Source organism: Camelus dromedarius, chromosome 5 (genome assembly GCF_036321535.1).
Source record: "Camelus dromedarius isolate mCamDro1 chromosome 5, mCamDro1.pat, whole genome shotgun sequence".
NCBI classification, from domain to species: domain Eukaryota; kingdom Metazoa; phylum Chordata; class Mammalia; order Artiodactyla; family Camelidae; genus Camelus; species Camelus dromedarius.
The window spans coordinates 57,345,907-57,358,907 of NC_087440.1; the positions used below are offsets into that span (position 1 = coordinate 57,345,907).

The following is a 13,001-nucleotide window of genomic DNA, read 5'->3' on the forward strand; positions in this document are numbered from 1 at the left end:
ACTTTTTGTTAAAACTCTCCTGGAATGAGAGACATTATGTAGCAACACTATACACACTACCACCACCACCTAATACCTGGCATCATTCTAAGCACTGTACATGTACTGAACTCATTTACTACTAATCCCAACCAGGTCCGTTCTATTACTATCCCTATTTTACAGATGAGGCAGAGGTTAAGAAATTTTTCCTAAACCACCCATCTCCACAAAAAACCCTGGCCACACCCACACATTCTAAAACTAAGTATCTTTTTTTGCTATCTCTGAACAATTTTAAAAGTTATCATTCTAATGGGGGTTTGGGGAAGACCTAAATCCTGTAATTCAAATGACTTAATCTTCGAAAAATAAAAGATATCAAGGTAAGAGATTAATAAAAGAGAAGCAATGAAAACACACACAACCACATATTCACTAAAAACTAAAAATGCTGAAAAATGCACAAACGTTATTTCTGAATGTAGTAATTATTTTTCCCTCAATCTGTAAATCTCAACCTGTAAACAGATTATAGCTTTGTAACTCAAAGCTAGTGTTAACGATAAACTTTTTAATACCTATTTAAATGATATCAATGATGGTCTTAATATATGTAACAAAGTAGCTCAAATTTCATAAGCTCATATATTACCCCAAAAGGGTTATTTAGGTTTTATAAAAACAGATTAAAAAGCCAAATCAAAAAGAGAAAAAGGAAAAAAATAAAGTATTACCTAACATTAGTAACAAAATCATAAACTCTCCCTTGCTAAAAAGCAGAGAAGAAAACATTTTTAAAGCCCTAGGAAAAAAAGAGCAGATGGGACTACAGAAGGTTAACTGGTTAAACTTAGCTCTTCCTTGCAAGAAACACTTGCAAGTTAGCCTATTCCATGTTTTGATATTCCTAACTGTTAAAGGCCTTTCTTACACTGAACATGTCAATTTCATCTGCTGAAATAAAAGTGGTTTCCAAAAACAAGACAATTAACATCTTTACTTAGATGTTTGAAGAATCTTAGATAAACATCTGTGTTCCACAAACATACATCTCTTGTTACTTTCCTATATTTTGTTAAAATCAGACTAAAACAGAACATACAAAACTCAGTTCACTGAGGAAGAGGGAAAGATATTTCACCCTATAAACAGTTTAAAAGCACACATATATTTTGTAAGATACTCTCTTAAAACTACATATTTTTTTCAAGAATGAAAAACTATGGGAACTAGACTTATTAATTATCAAGATGCTGGCTTTGAACTGTACAGAAATATCAAATGCTATGTCATATACCAGAAACTAACACTGTTGAAAGTCAATTATACTTCAAACACACACACACACACAAACACACACACAGAAAAAGATCAGATTTGTGGTTCCCAGAGGTGGGGAGTGAGGGAAGGGGGAATCAAATGACAATACAAACTTCCAGGTATAAGTACTACGGATGTAATGTGCAACATATTAAAATATAATTAACACTGCTGTACATTGTATGTGAAAGTTGGTAAGAGTAAATCCTAAGAATTCTCATTGCAAGGAAAAAAAATTTTTTCCTATTTCTTTAATTTTCCATCCGTATGAGATGATGGATATTCACTAAACTTAGTGCGATAATCATTTCAAGATGTAAGTCAAATCATTATGCTGTACACAAATTTACACAGTGCTATATGTAAATTATCTCAATAAAACTGGAAGGAAAAAAAGAATGAGAAACTAACCTCTTTAACTTCGTTCGAGACTCATCTAGTTTTCCTGCACCTATTTTACTTACTAATCCACTATAACTATTTTTTTTCAAGTTGTACTTTAAAAATCAGAAATAAGAAAGCTCTAATAAAAGCACAAAAAGTCTACTGGAAGAATGGAATTAAAAATCAGAATAAAGAAAACAATGTAAGGTCCGGCATATGCCTTATCCCCAGGTAGGGACCCCATAGGCAGTATGACGAAAGAACAGATGCTTACTGGACATTTCAAGCTCTAATTAGAACGTTTAAAACTGTTTTCAACTTCTTTACCAATCAAGGGCCTCTCCTAACTTTCCAAATTAATTAACGGCACAATCTACTTCCCATTTTAAAAAATCTTGAATATCTTGTTTTCTTCTTTACCTCTATAATCAATTAAAGATCAAATGCTATTAACTTTTTTCCCCTCACCATCTCTTGCTCACCTGTTCCTTCCTCTCCAGGTCCTACTCTAGTTTCATCTCATGCTGACACCACTTCATTATCTCCCAAACTCCAATTCTTGTGTCATTTCTTCAGTCACACTAAACACTGCTTCCAAGTAATTTCCTACTAATACATTTTGTGTCTATTTAAAAGCCTTCAAAAAAAAAAATTAAAAGGAAAGTCTTTATGGAAAAATATCTGCAGCAATTACTACTAAATATTATACAATAAAGTCAAAGAATTAGGGAATAAAATATCAAAGCTACTACATAAATGAACCTAAGTCTTGAATAGACAACTTGTCAATTACTAAGAATCATTCAGTGAAATTATGGAAAGAGGTCCCATTTCACTAGTTAACAAAAATATTACAAAAGAAAAAGAACATATTTTGCACTATTAACTTAACAAAGATGATTATAATTATAGACCAACTAATGCTGGTAGCTAAACTCCCATGGAAGGTGACAGAGTAAACAATAATCCTTTTGGAAAATAATATGGCAACGTTTCAAGAGTCATAAAAATTTTCATACAATGACCTTTTAAATCAATCCTAAAAGAACAGTAAATACTGTATGTGCATAAATGATAATTACAGCACAATATTTAAGAACTAGAAACCTGAACAGTCAAGCAAAAGAAAAATGAAGTTAAAAACAGCTTGATGGAATATTTTCAGACATTAAAATTACTGCAGAGACTGCAGGTATTCTAAATGCCAATGACAATGTTAAGGAACAAAGAAAAATAAAAATCTCTCTAAGTCTAAAAGAAAGAAGATGCGTACAGACAAGGAAAAGGGAAATTTAAAAAATTTAATGTTGACAGGATTAGAAATGATTTTTTGTTTGTTTAGTTCCATTTTAACTTATAAAATCTGAAAACAAAACAAAACAAAAATCTTTATTTTCTGCTCACATCCCGGCTTTCAGGATCCTCTAGAAGCTCCCTAACCTATAAAGGACAAGCATCCCCAATAATTCGGATGCACAGCTAACTCTAGAAACCTTGACAAGTTGGCTTCACACAATTTTCTCAGTGTTATCTTTAATCAGCCATTTTTTCCAAACTTGTTTACCCACTGTCCCAAACATAGCTTTCTTATAACTGCATCCTTGCTCACAACCTTCCATCCACTTATAATGACTTCCTTTCTTCTACTTTTACATGTTACATATCACTAACCTTGAAAAGCCTTCAACTATGGCTAAATTTCTTTTTGTTCTGTATTATAAAATTTGTCCTTCTCAAAACAATTAGATCCAACTGTTTTTTTTTCTAAATCCAAATGTATACTAAACTTACTAATCAGTTTTTCTTGTGAGCCATGATTTAAAACTTTAAAAAGTTAAATCAATCTAAGCTGACTGAATCTTTTGAAGTAACTATTTACGTTAACTTTCCACATGTTTAATTATGCTCTTCCTTTATTGACAATAAGCTCCTTAGCACAGGCCCTTGCCATGTAAAAATGCCACTAGTAACCTATTATCGGCTTGAATCTAATCCTAAAATACGCTCTTATTTGCGTTATGTATGGAAGAATATCAGTATTTATGACTTCATGTGACCATTAAGAAAGTAATGACATTTAATAAGGCATTAGACTACACAGAAATTGCAAAGGTTGATTTGGTTGCAAATAAGCAAATTATGTAACTTTCCAAAAAATAACAAAATCACTAGAAAAGCAGCTACATTCAACGTAACAATCTGTTCTACTTCTCCAACACAGACATTTACAGAAATAAACTATACAATGGAACAAATTCTATCATTTTTCAAAAGATACATATAATAGTAACATGGCCAATCTTGATTACTAAAGAATAGTTAAGTAAAACTGCATCCCTGAAACAGAATTTTCAACAGATAGCAGATCCAGGTCTTTTTAAGACTGGGACACCGTTTCATTTTTTCACAAAATGAGGCTTACGCTAGAAAACAAAGACTTTTTTTTGTTTTGAGTATGCTATATAGTCCACACACTCAGAACAGACTGGTCTGCCTCACTTCTAAACATTTTTCCTGATGAGATCTCTGTATGTCAAGTATTTTACCATGGATTAAAATTTTAAAAATCATGAAAATGTTCAGTGTTCTGTAATTAAAAATCCAGAAATGGCAACCACATGAATGGGTAAAAAAAATCCATAGGTATGTTCTAATTTTGAGGCTTGTCCAAAATATCATGTTGGGATGCTAAATATATAGCCTCACTTGACCCTTTACCAAATAAAACATTCTGCTCAAAACAGTTTTTCTTCATAAAAAATTACTAAAAATTTAACAACTTTGATTTTGTAGGAAACATTATTCTACCAGTTTGGGCTCACTGAAATAGGTTACAAAATTCTATGAAAATTTTCCTTCATTTATTCCTAAGAGATGATTTAGTGACTGTTCAATTAATATTCATCTATGGTTGCCTTCCATTATGGTATCATAAAATCCTTAAAAAAATTGAGAAAACAATCATCAATAACTTCTTAATGAGTTTCATAAATCTACGTTATATTAGCGATTACAAGTCAATTCAGTATTAAATCAAGTTCTGGAACACCAAAAAATTTTTGAAAGTTAAGACAGCATCTGCAGAACATCATGAATTTTCAGGAGAGAACTAGTATGAAGGAAAACATAAGTTAGCTTATTTCACATATCTTGTATACTAAAGGTGCATAAAGATTGATAAGAAATATTGATAGAGCATCTATCATGCATCTGTTGTAGGGAAACATACAGTGATTAAAACTGCAATTGTTACCCTCTGGGAGTAGAGTCTCAAGACCGGGAAGAGCCAAATACAAAACATTGTGAAGAGAGGGACGTAAAGGATCCTGTGAAGGTACAAGAGCGCCAAGAGAATGCAGGTAAGAATGGAAAACTTTAACGCAGGCTATGAGGAAACACAGTTAAACTCAACTAACTCTACCATAAAAAACAATTTGTTTTTAGTATCCTCTAAGTGCACTTCTGTAGCAAAATACTTCACCGTATAAATGCCTAACTATTCTAGAACAAAAAATAAGTTTTAAGAAATTACTCCTAAGGTCTAAATAAATTCTCAAGTTTATTTCACTCTATGTGTGATTTAAAAGACTGTAACAATTTTACTTGGATAAACTGAGACCCAGGAGAGAAAGTTCAAAAATAAAACTAAATTAAAAAGAAAGTTGGGGGCAGGGAAGTAATAAAAAGAAAAATGACAACAAATGCAAGTGCAGTAAGAGCAAAAACTTTCTGATGGACAACAGTATAATCCCTTTGGCCTTGTATTTCTGACTTCTGGGAATTTATTCTAAAGAAATAATCAGGGATATGAGGAAAGATCTAAATGCCTAGAAATGTTAGCCATAGATGTCAGTTCTTAGATAAAATATTTTGTAAGACACGAGCAAGGATATTCAGACATATTACTGCTATTATAGAAATATTAAAAGGTCAGGTTACGTAAATTATGGTACATCTATGCAGAACACAATGAGGCCATGAAAAATACTTAGCATGCTCCCAATATTTTCCATAAAGAAAAAACCAGAATGACAAAATGAATACAATGACAGAATGATCTCTATTTTGTAAAACAAAACCAGAGAAAATGAGAAACCCCTCTATATAATGTACAACTACATTATAAATGGTAATCACCTTTTGCAGGAGGCAATACAAGAGATTCTGTTTTCTTCTTTTGGCTTTTTGGTAATTTCCAAATGCCCACTGACATGCATTATTTGGATCAGATAACAAAAGTTTTAAGTTGGGTTGTAGAATTACAGGTGATTACCCTTGCCCTAGCTGGGACGTTCAGCAGTATCGTTTTATAATTTTCTTAAGAGAAAAAAAAATCGCTTCACTTCTAAATTCTTACTTAAATATTTTTCCTACATGCCAAATTTTTAAATAGGGAGGAAAAAAAAATCACTAAAATGTTCGTATTATTCCTTGATGAAAATATTAAGTACTTAAAACCCCAGAAATGGGAATGGCATGAATGGATAAACAAATTCATTAAGTATGTCCTAATTCTGAGACTTCATTCTAAAGTATCACATCAGGAAGCTAATTATACACTCATTTGAACCCCTGACCAAACACTTTTCAACTACTTCTCTTCCATTTTGCTATTTATGGTTTTACTTACTGATCCATACAAAAAACTTGATCAGGCAGTCTCACGAATTCTAAAGATTTTTTTTTTTTTTACAGATATCAAAACTCACCTCAGTAACTCTTTCGGATATTCGTCTCTGAAACTTTCCAGTTTTCTTCAGACCAACTGTCAAAAAAAAAACAAAAAAAAAAACCAAAACAAAACCAAAAAAACCTCAACCCAATAAATTCTTAAATCACTCAATCATTTTCTAGTGTGGAGCCCCACCAATACAGCAATAGGTTCAAAACAGAAATATGAGGATAATTTTAAGCAGCCATTCAGATCCGTATGACTAGGTCATTTAACAGAAATACCAACATGCATTCCATTTTCTTAGTTAGTAACTAAGAAAATTCATCGCTGAAATGAAAAATTGACTCAATTAGTTAAGAGGTTTTCTTAACGAGTAAATTTGGTCAACGTGGATAATGGTCCATGGATTTATTTCACTCTTTAAAACAACTTGTCAACTATTACTCTATTTTCGCCATTTCAAATGCATTTTTGCTTTATTTAACAGAGGACAAGACTTTGCTAGTAGAACAAGATTAATGGCTGCCCTGAACAAAGTCCTATGGGGGAGGTCCTTTTATCTAAGGTGTTTTCAGTCCTCGCAAAACCACTGCCATTTCCTTTCAAATAGCAGCATAAGCCTCATGCAGTGTGGCAGTCTCCTAAGGTCAGAGGAGCGGCATCTGTGCGAGCAAGCGAATTCCTCAGCACCCCAAAACCCAGCGTTTTCTTTCGTTTCCTCATCGCTTAACCGCGTGAGGAGCACGCGGAAATACCTCTCCCCATGCACGATGGGTCTAAGAACCTCGCCTTCCTCTTCTTAATCAAGGACGCGCCCACAGCCGGTGGCACTTGGTTGCAGAATATGGCAAGCTCCCGAAACCCACTTCCAAAGGGAGAAAGCACTGCTCTGAGATGGGCAGAATCCAGAAAAATCTCTCACAGTCCCGAGAGGAGCCAAAAGGATCAGCCCTGGGAAAAAGACGCGCTCGTCCCCTCCGCCCCTTTCTCTGGGGCAGCGGGAGAGGAAGCCTCGCCCCCTTTCAGCCCGCCCCCTGCTCCCCACCCAGCCGCAGACAGAACTCCCTCCGCCATGGCTGCCGCGCGGCCCCCTCACTTCCGGTGCCGGTGCCGCTAGAGCTGCGCCATCCCCCAGTCCACCGGACAATCATAGCTTCCAACTGACCTTTTTGACAGACCCACGACTCTTCCAACCTTCACTAGGTGCTGTCCTGGCAGGAACGGTGGATGGGTGCTGCAGTAAAATGAATCTACAGGATGAAGACTCCGCTCTCGCCTAGCCAGAAACATAAAATGCGATAGTGCTGCGGCCACCGCTGCCCAGACAAAATGGCGCCGAGAAGCTGGTTCGGCGCAGGCGCCTTGGAAAGACCCTGCCCCGCCCCCGTGCAAGTCCTGGCCGCAGCTCCGGGTTCGGTTTCCATGGGACATTCCATCTCCAATCCTAGTGCGGAACTGCTCTTCCTGACCCCTCAATTGACCAATCAGTGCTCAGTCAAGCACATCCGGAGTCGTCTTTACCAATCATTTCTCAGGAATTGCTTACTCAATACCTGATTCTCCAGTAACGTTAGTCTTCGGAGACAGCCAATCACAAGTGGAAGATGTCCTACCTGCTGTTTTTCGCACCAATCCATGAAGTTTCAGAGCTACATCCAATGAGGACGGCAGGTAGCGAGCTCCAATCCGAAACTCTTCGGCGTCATGAGCAGCCAATAGGAGTTCGTGTAGAAGCGAGTCTGCTCAACAGCTTGTTATTTGGTGGATTGTGGCAGTAAATCGGGCGAGTGGGGAACCGGGCGCAGGAACTGCCGCCGCGGCCGGGAGTGGTACTGCCCGGACGGGGGCTCACGGGGGTCAGTGGGGCGGAGGACACGGGAGCTGACAGCGCGCACTTCACCCGCAGGTAATAGGTAGGAAGAAGGGAAGCGGGGGATACTGAATGGACGAAGCTGCACTAGCATCTGGTGCTACTGCCCGGGGTCCCGGTGCAGTTGGAAGCTTTGGAGGTGGGGAGTGGGATGCTAGGCAAGCGGGGCGGCGAGCGCAGGGGAAGCGGCAGGTCGTGGGGCAGCGGCAGCAACTGCAGGAACCGCCGCCGCAGCTGCCTCCTTGGCCGCTGCCCCGGGTTCCCCGGGAAAATGGCTGTGGGGCTGGCCGCGCCGCTAAGTTTGCTTTCGCGCGGCGAGGAGCGGGCTACTTGGGGAAGCCGGTCCCCAACTCGGCGGCGCGTCCTCCCCTGTGGAGTCCGTGGCAGGACCCGGGAGACTGGGGGCTGGTATCGCTCGGGGCTGTACAAAAAGTTGAGGCGGGCGCGGGGAGGAGGCGGTGGCTGCCGCTGTGCGGCTCCCCTCCCCTCCCACACCCTGTCCGGGCCACCTCCCCTCCTCCTCTCCGCCCGCCCCCCCCCCCCCCGCCTGCTCCCCCTTGCGGGTCTTTCCTCCCTTGCGCGCCTCCGGGCTGAAGGCCGCGGCCCTTGCCCCTTCGGGTGAAGAAGCGCTTCTCCTTCCTGACATGGTGCAGAGCCGAGGAAGGAGAGCAATGGCGCCGTGACACTCCGCTGCCGCCACCGCGGGCCCGGGGCGGGCCGAGGGGGCCGAGCAGTGGAGGCGGGGCGCGGGCCGAAGTCGGGGTATCCGGGGGGCGGCGAACCTGAAGCCCGGAGGCCGCGCCTGCGGGGGGCCCGGGGAAGCCCAAAAGGTGCCCTGCCCTTCTCCAGGGCGAACCGTCCTGGGGCTCTGAGTTGAGCATTCCGGGTCAAAGTGGAGAGCGAGACAGGGGCGCGGTGGGCCGCTGGAGAACTCCGCGGCGGAACCCGCTGCCCTTTGGCGCCCGTGGGGTTCTCGCCGCCCCCTCCGCTCCTGCGTCCTGGCTGCCCTCCGGGGGATCTTAGCCCTTCACTGGTGAGGGTTCTGCCCCTCCCCGCTGGCGTTTGTTTACTTTCTTTCTCCGGGTCGCTCCCCTCTGTTGATTGATTCTGTGCCTGTCTTTCCCCGTGTTTCTAGCGACGGAGAAGATAGCTCGTTGAGCTGGAACCCCACAGATCACCAATAAAAATGAAGGTAAGTGGAGTCAACGCTGCTCTGAAGCTCGCGCCCTGGACACTGCCTGGCGTGAGGCTGGTGCTGTGGAATGTCATTTCCTTTTTTCTTTCTTTCTTTTTTTTTTTGCTACTCAGAAATGATCTCTCTCCTAAGCAGCGCTTTCTGAAAATGAGGACGTGTTGAATGGGTGAGAAATGATCATTGTGTCTAAATGCGGTCAGTTCAGCCCCTCTTCGAAGCAGTTAGCACTTTGGAAAGGCTGGTGCAGGCTTTCCATTGTTGTCCATTGGGCTAGTATTTTTAAACACTTCCTGTGTTGGCAGCAACCTTTGCAGAAGTAAATCTTTTGTCCTGCTTTGGTTCTTTGGGGGATTTTTTGAAAATTTTTTTTGTCCCCAGTGCCAGTGCGATTTTCTAAGGAAGGAATGTGTGGATTGTATAAGGGAGATACCATTTCTTCTGGGGATAAAGTGAAATTCTGTGGCTAAAATATTTAAAGGTGAACTAAAATTAAGTTTTTAAATATTATAACTATAATTAGTAATGCTTAACTTTAGTTCAGTCGTTATAGTAAATATTTTAAACATATATCCGATCTGAAAATACTCTTCAGAAGACAACTAATACTGCAAACATATCGTATGTGATGTTTAAAGGGAAAGGAAGGTATAGCATCCTACATTTCTCTGGCATTGAATGTTTCAGGTCAGATATTTATTTGCCAAAAGTATTTCTCTTCGATTTGCATTATTTGTAAATGCATCAACTTTAAAAGATGCTTGATTCCTTACTGTTTCAATGTATTAAGCTCTGAAATGCAGTATTTTTCAAATTTTCTCTTCCGTTCCTGTTTCTTTGGAGTGACACATGTAACCTTCTTTAACGTTAGTTGGGAAAACTTAGAAACTGAGAAATAATTTTCTACTTGAAAGTATTTCTCTAAAGTGTACACTGTCACCTTTGCACTTAGCGATGTTGATTTGAGCTTCTATGAATACACTTAAATTTAAAAAACGTTGGTAAAATGATGGATGGCAATCGTTCTGTTACTGTCAAGATTAAAATGAATGGTGGAGTGAAATGTCTCACATCTTTCAATGTATCCTTCTTGATCGTGGCCATTTGTTAAAAGTAGATGTTTCTTTGTGAAGCTTTTTTTTTTTTTTGTATACTGAGATTAGTGTGGTAAATGAGGTATGGATGCAATTTCTGAGCCATCGGGTCATATCTCTGTGATCATCAGCTAATTTAGACAAAAACCTTTAAAATGCAGCTTTTGGCCAACGATTTTTCTCAATAATGCTTCTTTATCAAAGGATCGGCTTCATTTCCTTTCTGTACAGTTAGTGTATCTAAAAAGATGTCTTTATGTAGCTGTATTAATAAACATTTACTTATGTAATATTACTGTTAATTTTAATAGCAATATTTCTTTTAGTTTGAAAACAAAAATTTCAGGAGGCCATCATTAAATAATTTAGCTTTATGAGACACTTAGTATGAACGTACCTTTTCTGATTTTTCTTATTTTTTCATTTCTTAAATAAATTGTAAAATTGTTGAATTATTTTGTAGCTGGAAGAAAAACATTATGTTTCCCTACTGATACTTTCAAGTTACAATTTAAAATGTTTTATTTTAGCAAGATACAGTTTATAAAATAAAGAATTGTTAATAAAGTGTTTGCTTTAGGGGTATTTTTCAAATTATGTAATGATATTAATAAGCAAATACTATTAATTTTCCTATTACTTTAAATACAGAACCTTTTGATGAGACTTGGGGTTGGAGCAGGGGAAATAGTAGTGACATTGACGTTTTGTGTTCCTTTCATCAGGCGGCGGATGAGCCTGCCTACCTGACAGTGGGAACTGATGTCAGTGCCAAGTACCGAGGTGCCTTCTGTGAGGCAAAAATTAAGACTGTGAAAAGGCTGGTAAAAGTTAAGGTAATTTTTCTTTTTTAATGCAACAGCTTTATTAACTCGATTGAAGAGAGTTGGGGGTGGGGAGACTGCAAATCAACATTTTATTTATTGAATCATTAATTACTTCACTTACTAAATCATTACTGTATGAAAGCACTGTTATATATAAAACTATAGGAATAGCACATTAAGAATTGAGAAATAACTCAAAATGAGAGAATATTCCAAAGTGCTTCTATGAAAATATTGTACTCATGATACTTCCCATCATTTGGATCTTTCCTGTTTGTGGTAGCATGCTTACTTAGGCTATAATTTATCTTCTCACCTTTCACATTATGCAGGTAGAGACGATTTCAAGTGATTAGGAAAAACAATACAGTGTGAATGATAATTTCAAAGTGGCATTAAAAATGATTTAAGAATTTTATTTTTAAGATGATTTTATGGCTAGAAAAAAGTTAATGCATTATTCCTGTACACTGTTTGGAAACTGAGGAAAGTACTGAGGGGTTAAAAGCCCTTGTTTACAACGTTAGAGAGCTGTAGAATAAAGTTCATGCATGTCCTCTTTGATACTACTCCATAGAGATTTGATACGTTCTACCAGATTTTGTGTGGTGCTTTCTGTAACAGTGTTGTTGTTGTTATTGTTTTTGGATCATGCTGTACTTTCAGTTTGCTTTTCACTTACATATGAAAGGAGGAAGTGTTTGCCTTGTTCCATCCCCAATACCTGGAGTAGTGCCTGATACACACTTGGCATTCAGAATATGTTGAATGAATGAATGAACAGTGATTGTCAAAGTGTGGCCCAGGACCAGCAGCATCAGCCTCAACCTGAGAACGTGTTTAAAATTAAGCAAATTCTGATAGGGCCCAATGATTGTGTTCTAACAAGCCACCCAAGTGTTTCTGATGCATGTTGAAGTTGGAGAACCACTGAACCAGAGGATTGTGATTTGTGTTGTAGACAAGTAGACAAAATCTATGACTACTTTAAACTTTCTGTTTAAATTTTCATCTACTGGTGAAACTTTTCAAGTATTACTAAGACATCATTTGACATTCATTTCTTGTTTTATGTAGCCCTTTTACTATGTCAGCCATCCAGGATTTGATTACTACATACTTATGTGGAATTAACTTTTTGTTAGTATTGTGGCTCTTTATAGATTTACTCATTTAATTTAAAGCCAGTACAGTGATTGGGGAGGTCTTATCATACATAAATTACCTAGAATTTGATGTTTCTCCTTATTTGGGTATTTGCTCCTCCACCGTATGTGGGGGAATCTGTAGTAGAAAGGAGCACCTACATGTGATTGAATTGCATATCAGATTATTATTCAGGTATATTTAATAAAGGACCAGAAGAGCGCTAGTTTTAATTTATTTACCTTGCATGTAGACAATAAAGTTTGATACTTTTTGGTTTGTTTTATATATACTTGGTGACAACTTTTTATAGGTTGTTAATAAAAAGCAGTGAAGGCAGTTTTAAGGTGTTACAATAAACACTACAGATTATAAATCTTCTGTAGTTAATTCAGCAAACATTTATTAAGTGCCCTTAATACGCATAGACACTTGCTAACTGCTGGGGATATAGTGATGAAGGAGGACTCTAGCCCTCAAGGGGCTCACAGTTAATGAGACAGTAAACATA

At 38.4% G+C, this 13,001-nt stretch overlaps 1 protein-coding gene and 1 long non-coding RNA gene across 11 annotated transcripts in view; one reads left to right on the plus strand and one right to left on the minus strand.

Annotated features, from left to right (window-relative positions):
- The window catches only part of LOC105086237 (uncharacterized), a 21,729-nt gene extending 13,922 nt beyond the window's left edge, over positions 1 to 7,807 (minus strand). For all 6 annotated transcript variants that reach the window (XR_010380983.1, XR_010380982.1, XR_010380981.1 and 3 more), the window contains exons 1-2: positions 7,527 to 7,807; positions 6,396 to 6,451 (exon numbers count right to left, since the gene is read on the minus strand). This is a non-coding gene — a long non-coding RNA (uncharacterized LOC105086237). The remainder of the gene's footprint in view (positions 1 to 6,395; positions 6,452 to 7,526) is intronic.
- Positions 7,808 to 8,084: 277 nt separating this feature from the next.
- Positions 8,085 to 13,001, plus strand: part of ARID4A (AT-rich interaction domain 4A) — a 52,597-nt gene continuing 47,680 nt past the window's right edge. For 2 of the 5 annotated variants that reach the window (XM_031453782.2, XM_010976697.3), the window contains exons 1-3: positions 8,088 to 8,267; positions 9,367 to 9,423; positions 11,243 to 11,353. In XM_031453782.2, the coding sequence (XP_031309642.1) occupies positions 9,418 to 9,423; positions 11,243 to 11,353 (117 nt within the window). In that variant the 5' untranslated portion in view covers positions 8,088 to 8,267; positions 9,367 to 9,417. Of the gene's footprint in view, positions 8,275 to 8,995; positions 9,265 to 9,366; positions 9,424 to 11,242; positions 11,354 to 13,001 lie in introns of those variants that run through there. The other 3 variants (XM_064485985.1, XM_031453783.2, XM_031453784.2) reach the window with 3 other exon arrangements.